Genomic DNA, 17,933 nt, shown 5'->3' with positions numbered 1-17,933 from the left:
TGTTGTAGCCACACCTGTTCAATTTTATGTATCTGCAGCATTTAATGAGGATGTTCTGACGGGTTAAAGAGCGTCTTTATTTCCTGGTTGAAACAAAAAATTGATGACATATGATTTAAACCAGCTTCAGTGCGCTCTGGCATGGTTACACATTAAACTACAGCTGTGGGACACACTGGCTGGAAGCAGATAAACATGTTTTGATGTATGAACTGTACCTGTGGAGAGATGTTTGGTCAAACTGCTTCAATCCTTAACTGGACCGTTTTAAAACAGCTTCATCCAGTTGAGGCTGCCATGACAACCAGCCAAAGGTTCTCCGTACCCAGCAGTGTGATATTTTGGACCATCACTTCACATTTCTGCAGTTTTTAAAAACATGTTCATCTGCCCACATGAAACCTGTATTAAATGAGGAAACTGACATTTCACAGCTGATCATCTCTTCACATTGCTTCATCACAGCTAACTTGAGCGTGCAGAGTTTAAAACATCCCATCTGAGTTTATACAAAAGGTCAGGACATTTCTGAGCACAAAGTTTCTCTGATGGTCCAGTTCCAGAAGGTTTTTTAACAATTTAAGGTTCACTTCAGCCTCATTTTCTAATTCAAGTCCCAGTTCAGCACCACATGAACGATCCATCATTTGTTCCACACACAGATCGGTGATTTGGGTTACGTGGAGCCGCCACCTCTAGAATAGCCACCAGAGGGCAGAAGTGTCGGGAGAACCAGATAAGCAGATTACAGGCAGTTCCTGGAGCACCTGACAGAGCGGCGAGTGAAGGCCTTGTAGGGTTCATCAGAACTTGATGAGGGCCACTTGTAAGCTTGCATGAGATCAACTGGTCAACATGTGGGGTGGACAGATGTCCCACAGGCCTCATGGTTGAACCATGTAGTGTTCATCCCACGACGATGTAAATGCCTGTAATTCTGTCTAATGTGTTGGTCTTCACTGTTGGATGCTCCAGCAGCTGCCTGATGGCACCACTTCTGCTCTTTGGCGCTCGCTCCATCACTGGTCTACAAATGGACAAACTGTCCCCATCAGACCTGTTCTTCTGGGGCAGCAACAGTACCTCCCCCTTTCCTGTCGGGTTCCAGGGAATGTTTGTTCAAATTCACTCAGATTACGGATATAAACCAATTTTTAATTATAATAAAAGCAGAAAGTTGACCAGAGTTGGGTAGATGTGTTTAAAAGCAAAGGCGGTGCTGCTGCATCTTTAGGACACTACTGTTGCTGATCAGACCGGTTCTGTTAGAGTTGGGCCTAAAACATTCAGCAGCAGAAGGTAAACCAGTTTATTCTGTGGAAGCGGTTCAGGCTGGACGCTCCGACACAAGAGGAACGTTAAAAGTCCAAATTCACTTTAAACACTGAAGACATTTACTGGGTCTCTGTGTCCTCTTCAGAGCTCTCTGAATAGTCTTCTTCATCCTCTTCCACAGTTGGCATCTTGATGATGATCTCGCTGTCCTCTTCGTCATCAATGACCACCGTGGACTTCCTCTTCTCCAGGAAGGACGGCGTACAGACGGGCGTGGTGTCCTGAGGAGGTGGAACAGAACAATGATTAATGCTGACACGGGTCGCTGAGAGCTTTCTACTCGGCTTTCACAGCAGAGTTCATGTTGGACCGTGGGTTTCATCACGGCGTCACAGTCTGACGCGCAATAAGCTTTACGAGCCCATGTTTACTGTAGGCCCGGTTATTTGACCCAACACCACTGACACGCATCGGGTCATTTTCAGTCTGAGCCAGAGGAACAATGAGAACATCTTACGTCACTGCATGAAGACACGTTCATGGCATCTGTGGACATCTTCTTCCGAGGCACCTGAGCCGCCTGGAACAAAACAGGAAAGAACCCGTTAGAAATAAATCAGTACATTCTGCCAGAACTGTTCTAAACTGTAAGGTTCCTATAGCTTCTCCATTTAGAAATTCCTTTCCAGACTCAAGTTTCCACATTTTTCCATCAATCTTATAAGAATCGTTGGCCCAGTTGGGTTTTATGATCCATCTCTGAAGCTGCCTTCAGAACCAGTAAACGAACCACTGTCTCAGTTTAAAACCCTGATCCAATGATCTGCAGGGTTTCTGAAGAACTTTATTTAAACATAAATCATAAGTCAGTGTTACTCCAAGAAATATTCTCCAAACTCAGATTCTCTCACAGCCACACTAATCCAGACCTGGAAAATGACCAAATCAAATTCCAGACTTTTCCAGGCTGAGCTGTAACCTTGGATCACTTACAAATCCTGGGAAGTCGTAGTCGACTCCCTGTTCTGCAAGCTTCTTGCGGAGCTTGGACTCCTTGCTCAGGAGCCGCTCGGTCATCTTGGAGACCTCCTCTGCTGAACGCTTCCTGTTGTAGCGAGCTACAGCGGGATTGGACGGCCTTTTAAACCTCCTCAGGGAGCCGACGAACAGCTTCTCATGGACCTTCTCTGGGGGAATGACCTGACCTGGAGAACAGGACGACAACGATATCAGTCAGGAAACCCAGACATGAATCTGGATCCTAACAGGAGCTGCGTTGGAATGCTCCTTCTCCACCGAACACACAAACAGGCGTGTTTTAGGCGTGATGTAGGTTCAGGCTGAATAATACTCACATTTGATGAGTCTCTCTCCCATCAGATAATTGTTCATGGTCTCTGCAACGATCTTTGCGACTTCATCACACTCAAACTCTACAAAAGCATAACCTTTGCTTCCACCGGTCTGCAGCAGAGTGGGAAATAAGATGGAAATCACACATGGATCATCTTCTGCAGGAACATGCATGTTTCTATGGTTACCAGGAGAACAAGAAGACTTGATGGTACAAACATGACATTTATCCTCAGATAAATGAAACTTGTCTAATTCTCATGGACCTCCTGGAAATCACCTTCTGGACCAAATCCTGACTGATGTGGTCAGACCCATTCAAGTCCGACCTCCGGTTCTCAGTGGGGTTAGGACCTGGGGAGCCTCTAGACCACAGGTCCAACATTTCAGTGTTCTGATCTTTGAGCCACTTTGTTATCACTCTAGCTTTGGGACCCGACGCTTTATCATCCACAGATCCTTCAGCCTGGATTGTTGGAAGAGGTTTTTCTTGGAGGACCTTTGGATCCAACTCGTTCTTCATGGCAGAGATCTTGAGCAGATTTGGAAGGAAGCCCACACTCAATAGAGAAGAAGCAACCCCACACGTGGATAGAATCAGGATGCTTCATTGTTGGACCCACATAGGTTGCTCTCAGCTTTTCTTCTACACATTTCTTAAACAGTCAGAAGAAGAGAGAACGCCGTTGCTCCATCCTTGTTTAACTCTGTTCTTGATTGTTCTTCATGGTTCTTCGTGTCTCTGCTGAAACCTTTTCTCCCTTTTCTTTAAGACATGACCTTACACAACGTTTTCAGGTCTAACATTTCTTCTTCTGTTCTCCACAGTCCAGTTCCATTATTTGAAGAACATTCACTGAGATGTGCTCAGTTTGTAGCTACTAGCTAAAAAGAAAAGCCCAAAGAAACCTTGAAGAGGACCTCAGAGAGACCACTTTAATAGAAGATAACCTGAGGCAGGATTGTTGGTACATGGGTTTTATCAGGCTGCTGGCAGACAGAGCAGGTGATAAGCTTAATGTACCAGAGTTCTGTTGGCCCAGTTTTCTGACCTCAGAACACTGTTAGAACCTGAGGTCATTTTCAGTCTGAGCCCATAAAAAGAAAGGAGCATCACAGAGCATCTCCACAGGGCTGTCCCACAGAGATGTCCCCTTTTGCTTTGTTACCTTCTTGCTTCTGGAGAGTCGGAGTCGCAGGACTTTCCCAAACTGTTCGAAGTAGGACCGGAGCTGCGGCTCAAACAGCCCGAGAGGAAGATGGCCGACATACACCACACCTGGAGTCAGACGGTTCCCCTGGAGAAGAAACAAACAGGAGGACACGGTGCTGTTACAGAGCATTTATGAGCCACTTAAAACATCTAAGCTGCTCACAGAGATCTGAGCTAAAATCAGCCTACAGCCAGCCCAGGAGTCATCATTTTGTAGAAACCCCACTCCTCAACCCTAACCTAGTCTTCCAGATGCCTATTTTCCTCACAGATGTATATGAAACACGCCTAGCAGTGTGAGGGAGATGTTCCCTCTGCAGCCTTCTCCTCCAGGGAGGCTCCTGGCCCTTGGTTTCATAGCAGGATCTCAGGATGTAGCTGAGGAGAGGGATGTGTTTGGTTTGGAGAATTCAAGGTTCTCATCTTTGCTTCCACAGAAGATGTGGTTCTATTGGAATCTTCAGGCCATGTGCTTCAGTGTGAACTGAAATGGTTCCAGGCCGACTGAAGATCAGAGTCCGATCCTCTCAGAATGAGGGCATGGTTCCCAACCAGAAAAAAGTGGACAGCTCCCATGAGATATGGACCATCAGCTAAAGAATGAAATCTTGGATGCAAACAGCTGAAATAAGTGCTTCTGTAAGGGTGGCTGGGTTCTGCCTTGGAGTAGAGATGAGCAGATCCACCACTGTGGGCCGCATGGAATAGAGCTGCTGTTCCCTGAAAGCAGGGTGGGTTCCTAGTCAGGCCATCAAACATTGGAGATCACTGACCCAGAACTCACTTCAAGGACCTTCTACGCATGTTGCCTCAAAACCTTTGAGATCCCTCAGGAGGAGATCTAGTGTCACTGGGAGGAAAAATGTCCAAGTTTTTCTCTTGGACACAGTACCAGTATGATCTTTGATAAGCTGAAGACAATATATGGTTGGATGGATGGATGGATGTTGGTTGGATGGATGGATGTTGGTTGGATGGATGGATGGATGTTGGTTGGATGGATGGATGGATGGTTGGATGGATGTTGGTTGGATGGAGGTTGGTTGGATGGATGTTGGTTGGATGGAGGTTGGATGGATGGATGTTGGTTGGATGGATGGATGTTGGTTGGATGGATGGATGGATGTTGGTTGGATGGATGGATGGATGGTTGGATGGATGTTGGTTGGATGGATGTTGGTTGGATGGATGTTGGTTGGATGGATGGATAGATGGACGGTTGGATGGATGTTGGTTGGATAGATGGTTGGATGGATGATGGTTGGATGGATGGATGTTGGTTTGATGGATGTTGGTTTGATGGATGTTGGTTGGATGGATGGTTGGATGGTTGGATGTTGGTTGGATGGATGATGGTTGGATGGTGCTGAGGCTTTGCTGCCAACCTACAGTCTTGCTTCCTGTCCACATCGACCAACTGCTCTATCTTCAAATTCAGCTCCTGTTTTCTTTTGAGTTTGAAACCGACCCGCGAGATGTTTTGGACCCATGATGGAAGCTCAGGTTCTCTGGGATTCGAACCTGGCTTAAAAACATCAGAGGATCAGAATCAGGTTTGCTTCAAAGAACAAATAAAGACTTCGGTTTGTGGCGAGAACTTATCCGGAGGTCGTCAGGACTAAGAGCTGCAGCTTCACTCTGACCCACCATGAAGAACCAGTCCTCCTCGGTGAGTCCAACATCGGCCTGTTTAACAGTCCAGTTCCTAGAAATATGGAACGGAAAAAAATTAAAGCCGTTTTTTCCTTACCTTTCTGTTCCGGTTCTTCTTCTTCACCTCGTGGACCTTCTTCTTAAACTCGGTCTCCTGTTCCGGGTTTAAAGCCAGCAGCTCTTTGGGTCGGTTCGAGGCACACTCCGCTTCTGTCATTTTCAGCAACGTAATCCCATCGATTAGAAACGTGAAGTCGGTTCCGTAGGTCCGTTCCCCACGCTGGTCCTGAACATGTGCTGACAACCAAGGAGAAGCGAGAAGAAGCGCTGTCTGTGTCGCAGGTGTCTCACAGCGCCCTCCGCAGGCGTGGAGTGTGACTGCTCTCCTTCAGCTGCGATATGTGAACTTTATTTTTAAAACATCATGCTAATGTCCTCTCATTGATGTTAAAACAGGTTTCTAAAAACATCTCCTGTGGAATTTTATCCATAAATAAATGAGAAATATGAAAGCTCTGATCTACAGCGGGCTGACGGCGCAAAAACGTCACTGCGCGTGATCACGTGTTTCTGACGTAGATCCGCATCTAGAGGAGCCCCTCCCACCTCCCTCTCAAATTAATAATTTGTGAAAAACCGGAGAGGAGATGACATGAATTTCACGCTTAAAGATGAGTGTGAGGTTCTCATAGATCATGCGTGAAGAGGCTGTATGTTCCTTCAATGTTCACTGACGATCTGAACATACTTTATAATTCATTACATCACCTGCATGTCGAATTATTTGCAAATTTAGGTCACTGGTTTTGCATTTTAAATCAAAATAAATACAAATAATACAAATAAGGTTAAGGATATACCTGAAGATAACCAATAAAATATGTAGAAATAAACAATAAATGGACAACAGAACATGTAACAATAAAAACAGGTATTTAACTCTTTCATTTTTTAGTTGCTGTGAGGAATGGAGGAGAGGAGGGGGAGGGGGAGAGGATAAAAACAAAAGAGATGGAGTGTTTCTCTGTGGAATAATGAGGGAAGCAATCATTAGAAGTAGATCAGACGCTCACACAGCTACTGCATCATATCAACTCATCGACATGGCATCAAAAATTATTTACTTCACTGTGAACGGGATCCCTGAGCGGGCCGAGTTCCCAGGAGACTGTCCAGCTCAGGACCTCAAAGGTAAGTCACTACATTGCTGTAGTTTACACAGAATTGCAATTAAAGTGCTGGAAGTTAATAAATACTTTTTATCTTTTTATGATGCTGCAATTTTTCTTTTGTTCTGCTTGATTTAGTTATTTAAAAACATTAAAACTGTACCTAAAATAGTTGGAACAGACTAAACCGTAACCGACTTAAAAATTGGCAGCTTCATTTATCAAACGCAAATACAATCAACCTGCTAAAAGCCTGGTTTAAGATCATCGAAATAATGATAAAGAGCAAACAGAGGCAGTCTGAGGAGGATGCAGTTCTGGTCCAGCTGCTGCTGGAAGCTTCCTCCTTGTTTCATCAGTCCGAGCCCTTTAGTTGTGCTTCTTTGATTATTGTTCCAGATACATAAAGGAGGCATTTTATATATTTTATTGCATTACAGAAACACAACATATTACTTTAAAAGCAGAATGTATAATATAAACACAAGAAAAAGAACTTTCCAACATCAATAAGTTTCAAAATTGTCTATTAAATAAAGAATTTTTACTCACAATAAATCTTGTACCTTCAAAATCTGGTAATCAGACGCTTACTTCACTTTCTATTTAAAAAATGCTTCTATAAGGTTCATTCCTAAAAATATGCATCTGGAATTTCCTTTGTGAAATTTTCAAATGTTAGTAAGTGTGAGGAAATATGGAGGACCGATCCTGACAAAATTAAAAATAAAAGCAGAAATATATATATTTTATTTTTCCTTTTCCTTACACATGCCTTTGTTCTTTTGACATTTCCTCGTTTCTCTTTTTCCTTTACTGTATGCATTTCTGCTTCATTATCCAAATGAGGGGGGCTGCCTTCTTCTCTCCAGCTCCTCTCCTATTGGTCAATATACAGGAAGGAGGAGGATCCATGTGCAGGCCGAGGGTGTGTCCCAATTCAGGGGCTGGATCCTTCCAAGTCCGTACTTGTGGGCTGATTACGTCACAGCGCTGCGCATAATGTCTGTCAGATGCTGCCGACAAATGTGTCCTTCTTTTGCCCGATTTGAAGAATGCGTTGTGAGTATCCTTCGCGGTCCATCTTTTCCCATGATTCATTGCGGGTCGAAGTGGTTTGGTCAAACAGGGGAAGCCATGGCGGACCATAGTGGCAAAAGCTGTGAGTAAACTGTGAAAAATTATACTTTCTGTGACACAAATGAACTTTTACAATGTTTTTAGTGCGGGAATATAACTATGTAGATGTGAAAAATCTGCTTGATTTATCAAGACATCGCTTAATTTCAAACGTGCTCCAACGTGTTCGGAGTTTTCCGCTCCCACCGTAGTAACTGCCGGCTTACTTCACCAGCCCTACCGGCGGTGGAGCGAGCTAGACCCGGTAGAGATCTGACCGGACTATTGGTACTGAGCTCCTGCTGCCAGTCATCACAGTGAACGTTAAACACAAGTGATTTCTAACAGTTTATGTTAGTATTATTTTAATGTATTGTGTCATTTGTTCATGTAAGTTGATTTAACATTACAGGTGATATTAAGGTTAACCTGAATAAATGGACAATTTTATGTAATCTTACTGTATCGCTGGTAAGAGTGTGATTGAGAATAAATATGCTTTTAAATATTCATTTTTGATGAAGAAATATGCTATATGTGTTTTTAAAAGTATATTTATAATTCAGCTAGCATTATAATTCGTGATTCCAGGTACAGCTGAAGAGAAATATACTTTCAAATGTAAGTGAATCTCAGTAAAGAAGTGAAAAGTTTGAAAAAGCTTCTTTTAGGCAGTTGCATAGAAATATTTTAATATGTTCTGTAAATTAAGACAAATGTAAAATTTAAAAAAAGACTTTTTTTACACTGATATTAAGCAAGATGTTTTTTTTTTGTTGTTTTTATTGTTTAGGGACAAAGGAGCAGACGGGTCAGTTTATGAAGCTCAGGGATGAGAACCACCACCTTTTTACTGGAGCTAAAAACTCAGCCATCGTGGCTTGGAGGTACAATAACAACATTCTTTACAGTCAGTTTCTGTCCAGTTTCAATAACTTCTATCTTTCTAACTTTCATAAATATCCATCCATTGATTAACATACTTCTTTTGGTTTTCCCTCTTTCTTTTTGCTTGTTTAGGACAATTCTGGAGAAGATGGTCCAACAGGTGAAGGTCAGCCCTTTGCAGGCCAAAAAAAAGTGGGACAATATTAAAAAGAAATATAAAGTTTGTTCAGAAGTTCTCATGTCACACAAATAAAAAAATATTTCTAAAAGTCTTGTTGGTTTCTCTGTTTAGTCAACTCTTCTTTTATTCCATCTAACTTTAGGATTGTAAGTATCCAGGGTCAGGAGAGGGAGTCAGTGAAAAGCCCACTGCTGCTACTTGGACCTGGTTTGTCCTTATGGATGAGATGTTGGGTCAGAGGTCTTCTACAACACCTCCTGTCCTGATGACCTCCATCCCTGAGGACACTCCAGGGCCAAGCGGAGCGGTGGACAACCAGATGGAGAAGGAAGACAGTGAACCAGCAGGAAGGGGTCAGAAAAGAAAGAGGGACAGAGATGATGGAGATGATCAGGGAGGACATGAAGGTACAGAGAATGGACAGACTGTTTTCCATCTTAGAAAGAATGGTACTGAAATAAGGTGCTATATAAGAAATAAATGAATATGTTTTGTTCAGATAGTTTCTTAAAGTTTTAAGCTGTTGTAATAAATTTTAATATTGTTTTTATTTATTCTCAATCACACTCTTACCAGCGATACAGTAAGATTACATAAAATTGTCCATTTATTCAGGTTAACCTTAATATCACCTGTAATGTTAAATCAACTTACATGAACAAATGACACAATACATTAAAATAATACTAACATAAACTGTTAGAAATCACTTGTGTTTAACGTTCACTGTGATGACTGGCAGCAGGAGCTCAGTACCAATAGTCCGGTCAGATCTCTACCGGGTCTAGCTCGCTCCACCGCCGGTAGGGCTGGTGAAGTAAGCCAGCAGTTACTACGGTGGGAGCGGAAAACTCCGAACACGTCGGAGCACGTTTGAAATTAAGCGATGTCTTGATAAATCAAGCAGATTTTTCAAATCTACATAGTTATATTCCCGCACTAAAAACATTGTAAAAGTTCATTTGTGTCACAGAAAGTATAATTTTTCACAGTTTACTCACAGCTTTTGCCACTATGGTCCGCCATGGCTTCCCCTGTTTGATCAAACCGCTTCGACCTGCAATGAATCATGGGAAAAGATGGACCGCGAAGGATACTCACAACGCATTCTTCAAATCGGGCAAAAGAAGGACACATTTGTCGGCAGCATCTGACAGACATTACGCGCAGCGCTGTGACGTAATCAGCCCACAAGTACGGACTTGGAAGGATCCAGCCCCTGAATTGGGACACACCCTCGGCCTGCACATGGATCCTCCTCCTTCCTGTATATTGACCAATAGGAGAGGAGCTGGAGAGAAGAAGGCAGCCCTCCTCATTTGCATAATGAAGCAGAAATGCATACAGTAAAGGAAAAAGAGAAACGAGGAAATGTCAAAAGAACAAAGGCATGTGTAAGGAAAAGGAAAAACAATATATATATATTTCTGCTTTTATTTTTAATTTTGTCAGGATCGGTCCTCCATAAGGAAAAGCACCTGCATATATTCTGTTTTCACCTACATACCGTAGGTAGGTAAATAAAAATAACACTGAATAAGTTGCTTTTGACCTTTCACCTCCCTATCAGATTTTACCCTGGATGCAAAGCCTTACTTACATCTTTTCCCAGAACGTTGCTCAGAGGAAAAAACTGAGGAGAACATCAGAACCAAAGAATAAATGTCATCTGATCTCAGCTGCTTTTTCAGATCTGTTCCGCTCTGCAGCAGAGGCCGGACCCCATGACATTCTGAAACTGTATAACCCCAAAGGGAACATCATCAACATCTCCCCAAGCCTGGAACCCAACAGTCCCACCTCCTGCTACAAGCTGGAGGTGGTAGCTGCTGACTACAACAGTGAGCCGTTAGGTATCTCTAAGTTAGCACCAAGAGACTCTCACTGCTCACAGTGCAGTAAAAACTCTTGACAGTCTTTCTCATCGTTTCAGGCGCAGAGCTCACTGGTGCACTCGGATTCAATCTCTCATCCATGGAAAAAAGGTATAGGACCCACATGATCTTCCAGTATGGAACGCTGTAGTTTTACACATTTTAAATTATCTGGGATTGTGGGTCTAACTGGATGTCAGCTAGAGACAACATTAGTATAAATCAACAGCTAATGTGGTGCCCTGCTCCAGACTGCAGGGCCTGGAGAAGAAAATCCTCTTTGAGGCCGGAGAGACGCCTGTAGTCGTGTATGAGATGAAGAAGCAGGTGGATTCTTTCCGGGAGAAGTTGGAGGTATGACCACAACTGTACAATTTTCTGTACTGGAAGAAAAACCTCATCCAGTTCAACCCGGCATGAATCTGGTGTGTCAGGTTTCTAACCTTTGAATCTGCTAGTTTTTTGATCTGTCCTGACTGTTCAGTGTTTGGGCTGGTTTGAGTTCTGCTTTTAAAGACTTAGGTTGGGTCCTGTTTCCAAGGGTTGCTTGTTCTCATGGATCCCAGGTGTTCTGTTGGGTTCAGGGTATGTTCCAGCATGTCTGTGTTGTAGGAGGAGGACAATGTTCTGAAAAACAAAGAACATCTAGCGGAAACAAATGGCCATGAGTTGCACTTACAAAGAGTATTTTTCTGTTAAACTATTTTTATTGGAACAATAACCACATATTTTTTGTTTTTTCTAGTCTTGCAATGTGTTACATTTGTGGTATTATCCCTAAAAAAGAAATAATCTTTTTGCAACCAACAATATGTTTCAGAATGTTGAGCATCTAAGCTGGCTGGGCTTCTTCAAAAACCTTTCAGAAGGACCTAACAAGCTGTCCCCATTCTACCACAAGAGAACCTTACATAAGACCAGGGAGGAGTGTGAACACGTTCGGGAGAAGTTCTTGCAGACGAGGTGAGGTCTGCATGAAAAAGTGACAGTCAGAAAGCAGATTCTGGCCTCTATTGTCCTCCCCTCAGCTGTTTCTCACCGGCAGCTCTCTGGAGGTCTCGGAGGAATTGAGGCAGTACCTGAAGACCCCGACCTTTGATAACTGGTGAGCTTTGGATCAGTGTTACACTGTTAAATGTGGAATGAATCCTCATGATGATGATGCTGGGTGTCTTTGTGATCGCTAACAAAACAGTGCAGCTGTTTTCTGTGGCAGCTAATGATAAGCAGATCCTTTTCTTCTGATCTACATGTTTATCTCAATATGAATAGGCCTTCAGAGGGACCTGCATAACAAAAGAAGGTCTTCATAAAAGGATTCATCAACATGCAGGTTTGAAGTGAAGCCTGCATTCACAGGTAGACGGCAGTGGAAACACATCAGGTTATTGTTCAGAAAAAGACCTGAAGCTTTGGAGGTTAACGTCAGTGAAGAAGAACCCAGATTCCTCTGAGACTCTGGAAAGATGTGATTTCAGTATCGTAGAAGGAGCCAGTTCACTGCTTTCATCAAATTATTATTAAAGGACCAAAACTAACATGATGTTGATCTTATCCATCCATCCATCATCCATCCATCCATCCATCATCCATCCATCATCCATCCATCCATCCATCATCCATCATCCATCCAGTCAGTGACTTGCAGCATTCACTCCTCCTGGATGAGCATGTAGAGACAGTGGACAGTCACTGGTGTTGACTTTGCAGCAATCCCTCATACTGAGCATGCATGTAGCAACAGTGGAGAGGAAAAACTCCCTTTTAACAGGAAGAAACCTCCAGCAGAACCAGAACCAGGCTCAGTGTGAGCTATCTATCTATCTATCTATCTATCTATCTATCTATCTATCTATCTATCTATCTATCTATCTATCTATCTATCTATCTATCTATCTATCTATCTATCTATCTATCTATCTATCTATCTATCTATCTATCTATCTATCTATCTATCTATCTATCTATCTATCTATCTATCTATCTATCTATCTATCTATCTGTCTGTCTGTCTGTCTGTCTGTCTGTCTGTCTGTCTGTCTGTCTGTCTGTCTGTCTGTCTGTCTGTCTGTCTGTCTGTCTGTCTGTCTGTCTGTCTGTCTGTCTGTCTGTCTGTCTGTCTGTCTGTCTGTCTGTAGAAGACAGATGATCAGCTGAGCTGTGAAAAGTATTTACTTCCTGACAGATTTATATTTTTGCTTTTTCTTCAAACTTGCGTGTTTCTGATCATGAAACAAAATGTAATATTAAAGAAAACTTGAATAAATATCAAAGACAGTTTCAATCTAGAGAAAGACTTAGCTGTGACTGACCACATGTGTTGGTTCAGTTTCACCAGCCACTCACAGGCATGATCACTGCCTGACTTACATCCAGGAAATCAGCTAAATACTACCTGTCTGACAACATGAAGTTGGCTAAAAGTTGATCTACAGTAATTCAAGGTTTCATGCTTTGGTTGGGACGTTCTTTTTCACATCTGTAGGTGGTGCACTTGTTTTAACTCACACTGACTCAAGTCTGGATTGATGTTTTGGACCTCTTGGGTTTGTAGCATCATGTATGTTCTTGTTTGTGTCTCTTCAGGCAGTGGGAGGACGCAGAGATCATGGTTCTCCTGCAGGTCATGTACACAGATTTAGATTTTATTGCCACCTTCAACATCGAGCCTGAAGTTCTGCAACAGTTCCTGTTCGAGGCGTACCGACATTACAACAACATCCCGTTTCACAACTTCAAACACTGCTTCTGCGTCACCCAGATGGTGAGAACCTGTGTGATGACGATAAGGAAAATACAAGGGATTCTGGAGTCAGTGGACTGTTGTAGAGCTCAAACGGTTTCCATGGAGGTGGTTTAGATTCTGGTCTGTCTTAGAAAGATCTGGTGCTTCAGGTTTACAGTTTTTCAGATTTTCCTGTTCTCTCTGATCAGATGTACGGTTTGATCTGGCTGACTGACCTGAAGAGTAAAATGGAGAACATCGACCTACTGATCATGCTGACGTCTGCCGTATGCCACGACCTCGACCACACTGGATACAACAATGCATATCAGGTGGATCCCTCTCCAACCCTTTCAGCATTAGAGGAAGACTCTGTGCTGTGAAGGTCATACCTTCTTGATCAGCAGAAATATCTCACACTAAACTCCATCACCGAAGGTTCTGGAGTTTCTGTTACACTAAATTCTCCAGAAAGGACCTAATTATCTCAGCTCATCTGCAGAACCTGTTGTTTTGATGATGCTTGATGTTATCAATGCAGAGTCCTCCTCACCATCAGCAGTAAATCTACAGAGTTTATGAACTTAAGAGGCGTTTTACTTGTTAACAACGTTCATTTATATTTTCTTTACATATTTTCTTCTGTATTTAGTAATTAGTGAGTTGCACTAATGCGAAAGCTGCAGATTTCAGCTGAACATTTTGCTTTCTGTATAATTTTGGACTTTTTTGAGCGTTTTCAGATAAATGCCCAAACTGAACTCGCTCTGCGATATAACGACATCTCTCCACTGGAAAACCACCACTGTGCTGTAGCTTTTGAGATTCTGGAGACGGTGAGAACAGCTTTTCTCTGAGAAAACATGGAAATATTCTTGATTTAATTACTTGGAGTCAGTTGTCAATAACCGGATAATTCTTTGTTTCATAGAGAGAGAGCAACATCTTCAGGAACCTGTCCTCGGATCAGTACAAACGGATAAGGGAGGGAATAATCAAGTGAGATCATCTCCTCTAGGAGCTCATTAATATTTACGTGTCCATTGCAGCGTCTGCTTTAGATTCTGTTTTAATTGCAGATGCATTCTGGCCACCGACATGACGAGGCACAACGAGATTCTTAACAAGTTCAAGTCCATCCTGTCTGGTTTTGACTTCACCAACAAGGAGCACAAAGACCTGGTGAGACAACATCTGTACAGGACACAGCGGGAACAATGAGACAAGAAAAAAGTCCTGGATGGTTATGATCTAAAAGCTGGATGGATTGTCCAAGAGAAATGTTATCCTTCTGTGGAAAGTTTCTGACTCAGCAGTTCTAGGAGACAGAAAACCCTTCATTAAATATGTTGATTTTTCATCCACCAAGAGAAACAAGGAAACATGAATGTAGTTTAAAACTTTATGCAATATGGATGAAAATGTATTTTGGTTTTTGAAAAATGAGATCTGAAGTCTCTGCACACCGACTCACAGCTGAAACCAGAGCAGAAGCATTTATTTCACAAACAAATATTTACAACAATTATTTCTAGATAAAAATGGTTTGTTTGTGCATGACTTAGTTTAACTGGATAAAAGCTGGGAGGCTAACTAACTGCATTATAAGGTTTCTGTACTGTTTGCAGTGATGTTTTTATCCCAAATGAATCTTAAGTGTTTCATACTAACAGAAAACATTTAAACATCTGAAAATATAGGAACAACTTTCAAAATAACTTCAAATGTTTGCTTTTATTCTGCAGCTCATGATGGTCCTGATCAAAGTGAGCGACATTTCCAACGAAGCCCGGCCCATGGAGGTGGCCGAGCCCTGGTTAGACTGTCTGTTACAGGAATTCTTCAACCAGGTACCAACAGATGGTCCGCAGAACATTTCATCCTGTTTTTCTTCAGCCGAAGACCAGATTAGCTTCAGGTAACAATGACTGGCATTAATGTGCAAAACAAAAGTCAGTCACATCTCACTTGGTTTTAAATGTAAATCTCCTAGCAGCCAGACTTGCTGCTGCCTTAGTTCTCCAGGCTTCCTGGAGCAAAGATGAAACAGTCAGGTAGGCTTCATTAGGATAAACTGGGTTTAGCTAAGCTAGAGTAACCTGAGGATAGAGAGGCTGAAGTAGTTAAGCCAGGAAACCCAATGATTAGCCGAATGAAGCTAACGTACGATAAACGTAACTAATTTAATAAAGTTAAAAGAAAATAATCTTAGGTAACGCAGAATAAATAATGAGTTTATATGAATAAGTCTGCTGGTATCCCACAGGGCTTTAGCCTGGGATATGTTCTGTTTATATGTGCTTCTTCTTTAATCCAGAAACATGACTGCTGGACGATGAGGTAAACTGAACTGTAACTGAAGTATTTTTGTCCTAAGAGTGACATGGAGAAGTTGGAGGGTCTTCCAGTCAGTCCCTTCATGGACAGAGACAAAGTAACTAAACCTTCATCTCAAATCGGCTTCATCAGATTCGTCCTTCTGCCACTTTTCATTGAGCTCGCCAACCTCTTCCCCTGCCTGGAGGTAATAAAATTCAAACATTTGTTGAAAGATAATTCTCCATAAACTGAAGATTGTAGGAGATCTAGATCCCAGGATAAATTCAGATTGAAACATAAACCAATTTGCATCTGTCCCACAGCAACACATTATCGACCCAGTGCGAAAAGCCCTCGACTATTACACTGAGATGGAGAAAGCTCTGGACAAAGAGAAACAGAACTGGTCTCAGAGTGAGAGTGGAGCCAAGAACAAGGAGGCAGCTGATCTTCAACCAGAAGCCTCAAAACCAGAGACACAGTCACCCACAGTTGGCTGATGACACCTGAACACCACAGACTTTATACAACCTGTTAGAAGACCTTAGGTGAAGTTGTTTTAAATTTTGTAAAAACATCTAGATTTTTATTTTGTTTCTTTGTTCAACTAAACATAAACACTGTATGATTATTTTAAGGAAGAACGTTTAACAAGAGTTGGCATTTAATCCTAGCCTTAAAAGTAGACAGGGTGTCTGCCTCACGGACTAAAACTGGGAGCTGGTTCCACAGGAGAGGAGCCTGATAACTAAAGGATCTGCCTCCCATTCTACTTCTAGAGACTCTAGGAACCACCAGTAAACCTGCAGTCTGAGAACAAAGTGCTCTGTTAGGAACATATGGACCAATCAGATCTCTGATGTATGATGGAGCTAGATCATTAAGGGCTTTATATGTGAGGAGGAGAATTTTAAATTATATTCTGGATTTAACAGGGAGCCAATGAAGGGAAGCTAAAATAGGAGAAATATGATCTCTCTTTTTAATTTTTATCAGAACTCTTGCTGCAGCATTTTGAATCAGCTGAATGCTTTTAACTGCATTTTGTGGACATCCTGATAGTAAAGAATTACAATAGTCCAGCCTTGAAGTAACAAATGCATGGACTAGTTTTTGCTCTAATTTTGGCAATGTTCCGGAGATGAAAGAAGGAAATCCTAGAAATCTGTTTAATATGGGATTTAAATAACATGTCCTAGTCAAAGTTAACACCAAGGTTTTTTACTTTATTATCGGAGGTCAATTTAATGCCATCCAGGTTAAGTGATTGACTCTTCAAGTCTGGGAAGAAAGAGATCTTATGTTCAGTAAACCAAATTTAATTGTTGTATTTTTCTTTTTAGTCTGAGTTGTGTTTATTTTCATTAGATTTTCCTGATTTCCTCCTTTTATATTATTTTTTAATCTATACAATTTTGGGCGAGACACTGTCTTAATAGGGTAATGGGTGGTAACAGTACAGAAGCTGCAGAGAGGAGTGTTAAACTACGACCCTGCTTCCTGGTCTGAACTCTGGGTTGTCAGAGTTCTGGAGAACTAATAAATTCATCCAGATTCCTAGAAAGAAGAGCAGCTCCATCCAAAGTGGGATGGATGCCGTCTCTCCGGATCAGACCAGGTTTTCCCCAAAATGTTCTACAGATATCAATTTGATAAAGCTTGAGTAGTTTATGTTATCCTGAGCAATCCGTGCAGATGGCTGCTCACATTGAACCTGGTTCTGGTTCTGCTGGAGGTTTCTTCCTGTTCAAGGGGAGGTTTCCTCTCCACTGTCACCACATGCATGCTTCAGTAGGGATTGCTGCAAAGTCAACGACTCAATGAACTCTGCTGGGTTTCCTTAGATGGGAAACATTTGAGCCAATTTAATAATCATCTGAAGTCGACTGCATTATTTGACAACTAGAATCAAAGTAGAACTGGTTAACCTGAATCAGTCTGCATGATTGGATTGAACTGACTTAGTTTTTTTGGACAGTGTTTGATGACATTTGTAGTAAATCAGCGTTATATAAATAAACTGAATAGAACTGAAACTGCTGGTCCGATTGTGTTAAATAAATTGTATATAGGGGGTCTATGCTCAGTGTTATATCAAACTAACAACCTGTTTAGCCCTCTGAGTTTTATGTGGACTCATCAATTGATCAATATCATCATAAAC

General features: G+C 42.0%; 2 protein-coding genes and 2 non-coding genes across 7 annotated transcripts; 1 reads left to right on the top strand and 3 right to left on the bottom strand.

The window, feature by feature from the left end:
* Positions 1-56: 56 nt before the first annotated feature.
* Positions 57-5,923, bottom strand: nifk (nucleolar protein interacting with the FHA domain of MKI67). 4 transcript variants are annotated; one of them, XM_047371641.1, is made up of 7 exons: positions 5,489-5,576; positions 5,231-5,366; positions 3,798-3,926; positions 2,631-2,739; positions 2,269-2,480; positions 1,793-1,855; positions 57-1,556 (listed from the first exon to the last, which is right to left on the bottom strand). In XM_047371641.1, exons 2-7 carry the CDS (start codon positions 5,249-5,251, stop codon positions 1,395-1,397), a joined length of 696 nt encoding a protein of 231 aa, XP_047227597.1. In that variant the 5' UTR covers positions 5,252-5,366; positions 5,489-5,576; the 3' UTR covers positions 57-1,394. The 4 variants fall into 4 exon arrangements, with proteins under 4 accessions (XP_047227597.1, XP_047227599.1, XP_047227595.1 ...); XM_047371643.1 differs by having other exon boundaries at positions 5,231-5,362; positions 5,489-5,517; XM_047371639.1 differs by lacking the exons at positions 5,231-5,366; positions 5,489-5,576 and adding an exon at positions 5,592-5,923.
* Positions 1,635-1,765, bottom strand: LOC124872005. Its single transcript, XR_007039178.1, has one exon. It is a non-coding gene; the product is annotated as a small nucleolar RNA ACA64 (small nucleolar RNA).
* On the bottom strand, positions 3,589-3,720 carry LOC124872008. The gene has a single exon (XR_007039181.1). It is a non-coding gene; the product is annotated as a small nucleolar RNA ACA64 (small nucleolar RNA).
* Positions 5,924-6,214: 291 nt separating the features above from the next.
* Positions 6,215-16,564, top strand: si:dkey-219c10.4 (high affinity cGMP-specific 3',5'-cyclic phosphodiesterase 9A). The gene is made up of 14 exons (XM_047371164.1): positions 6,215-6,685; positions 10,543-10,704; positions 10,785-10,836; positions 10,977-11,079; positions 11,546-11,688; positions 11,771-11,830; positions 13,312-13,489; positions 13,660-13,782; positions 14,194-14,286; positions 14,382-14,449; positions 14,530-14,632; positions 15,196-15,300; positions 15,828-15,974; positions 16,093-16,564. Exons 1-14 carry the CDS (start codon positions 6,394-6,396, stop codon positions 16,267-16,269), a joined length of 1,806 nt encoding a protein of 601 aa, XP_047227120.1. The 5' UTR covers positions 6,215-6,393; the 3' UTR covers positions 16,270-16,564.
* Positions 16,565-17,933: the final 1,369 nt, after the last annotated feature.

Source organism: Girardinichthys multiradiatus, chromosome 7 (genome assembly GCF_021462225.1).
Source record: "Girardinichthys multiradiatus isolate DD_20200921_A chromosome 7, DD_fGirMul_XY1, whole genome shotgun sequence".
Taxonomy (NCBI): Eukaryota; Metazoa; Chordata; class Actinopteri; order Cyprinodontiformes; family Goodeidae; genus Girardinichthys; species Girardinichthys multiradiatus.
Note: the sequence above shows the minus strand (reverse complement) of the source record. Positions and strands in the feature narration are given on the sequence as shown.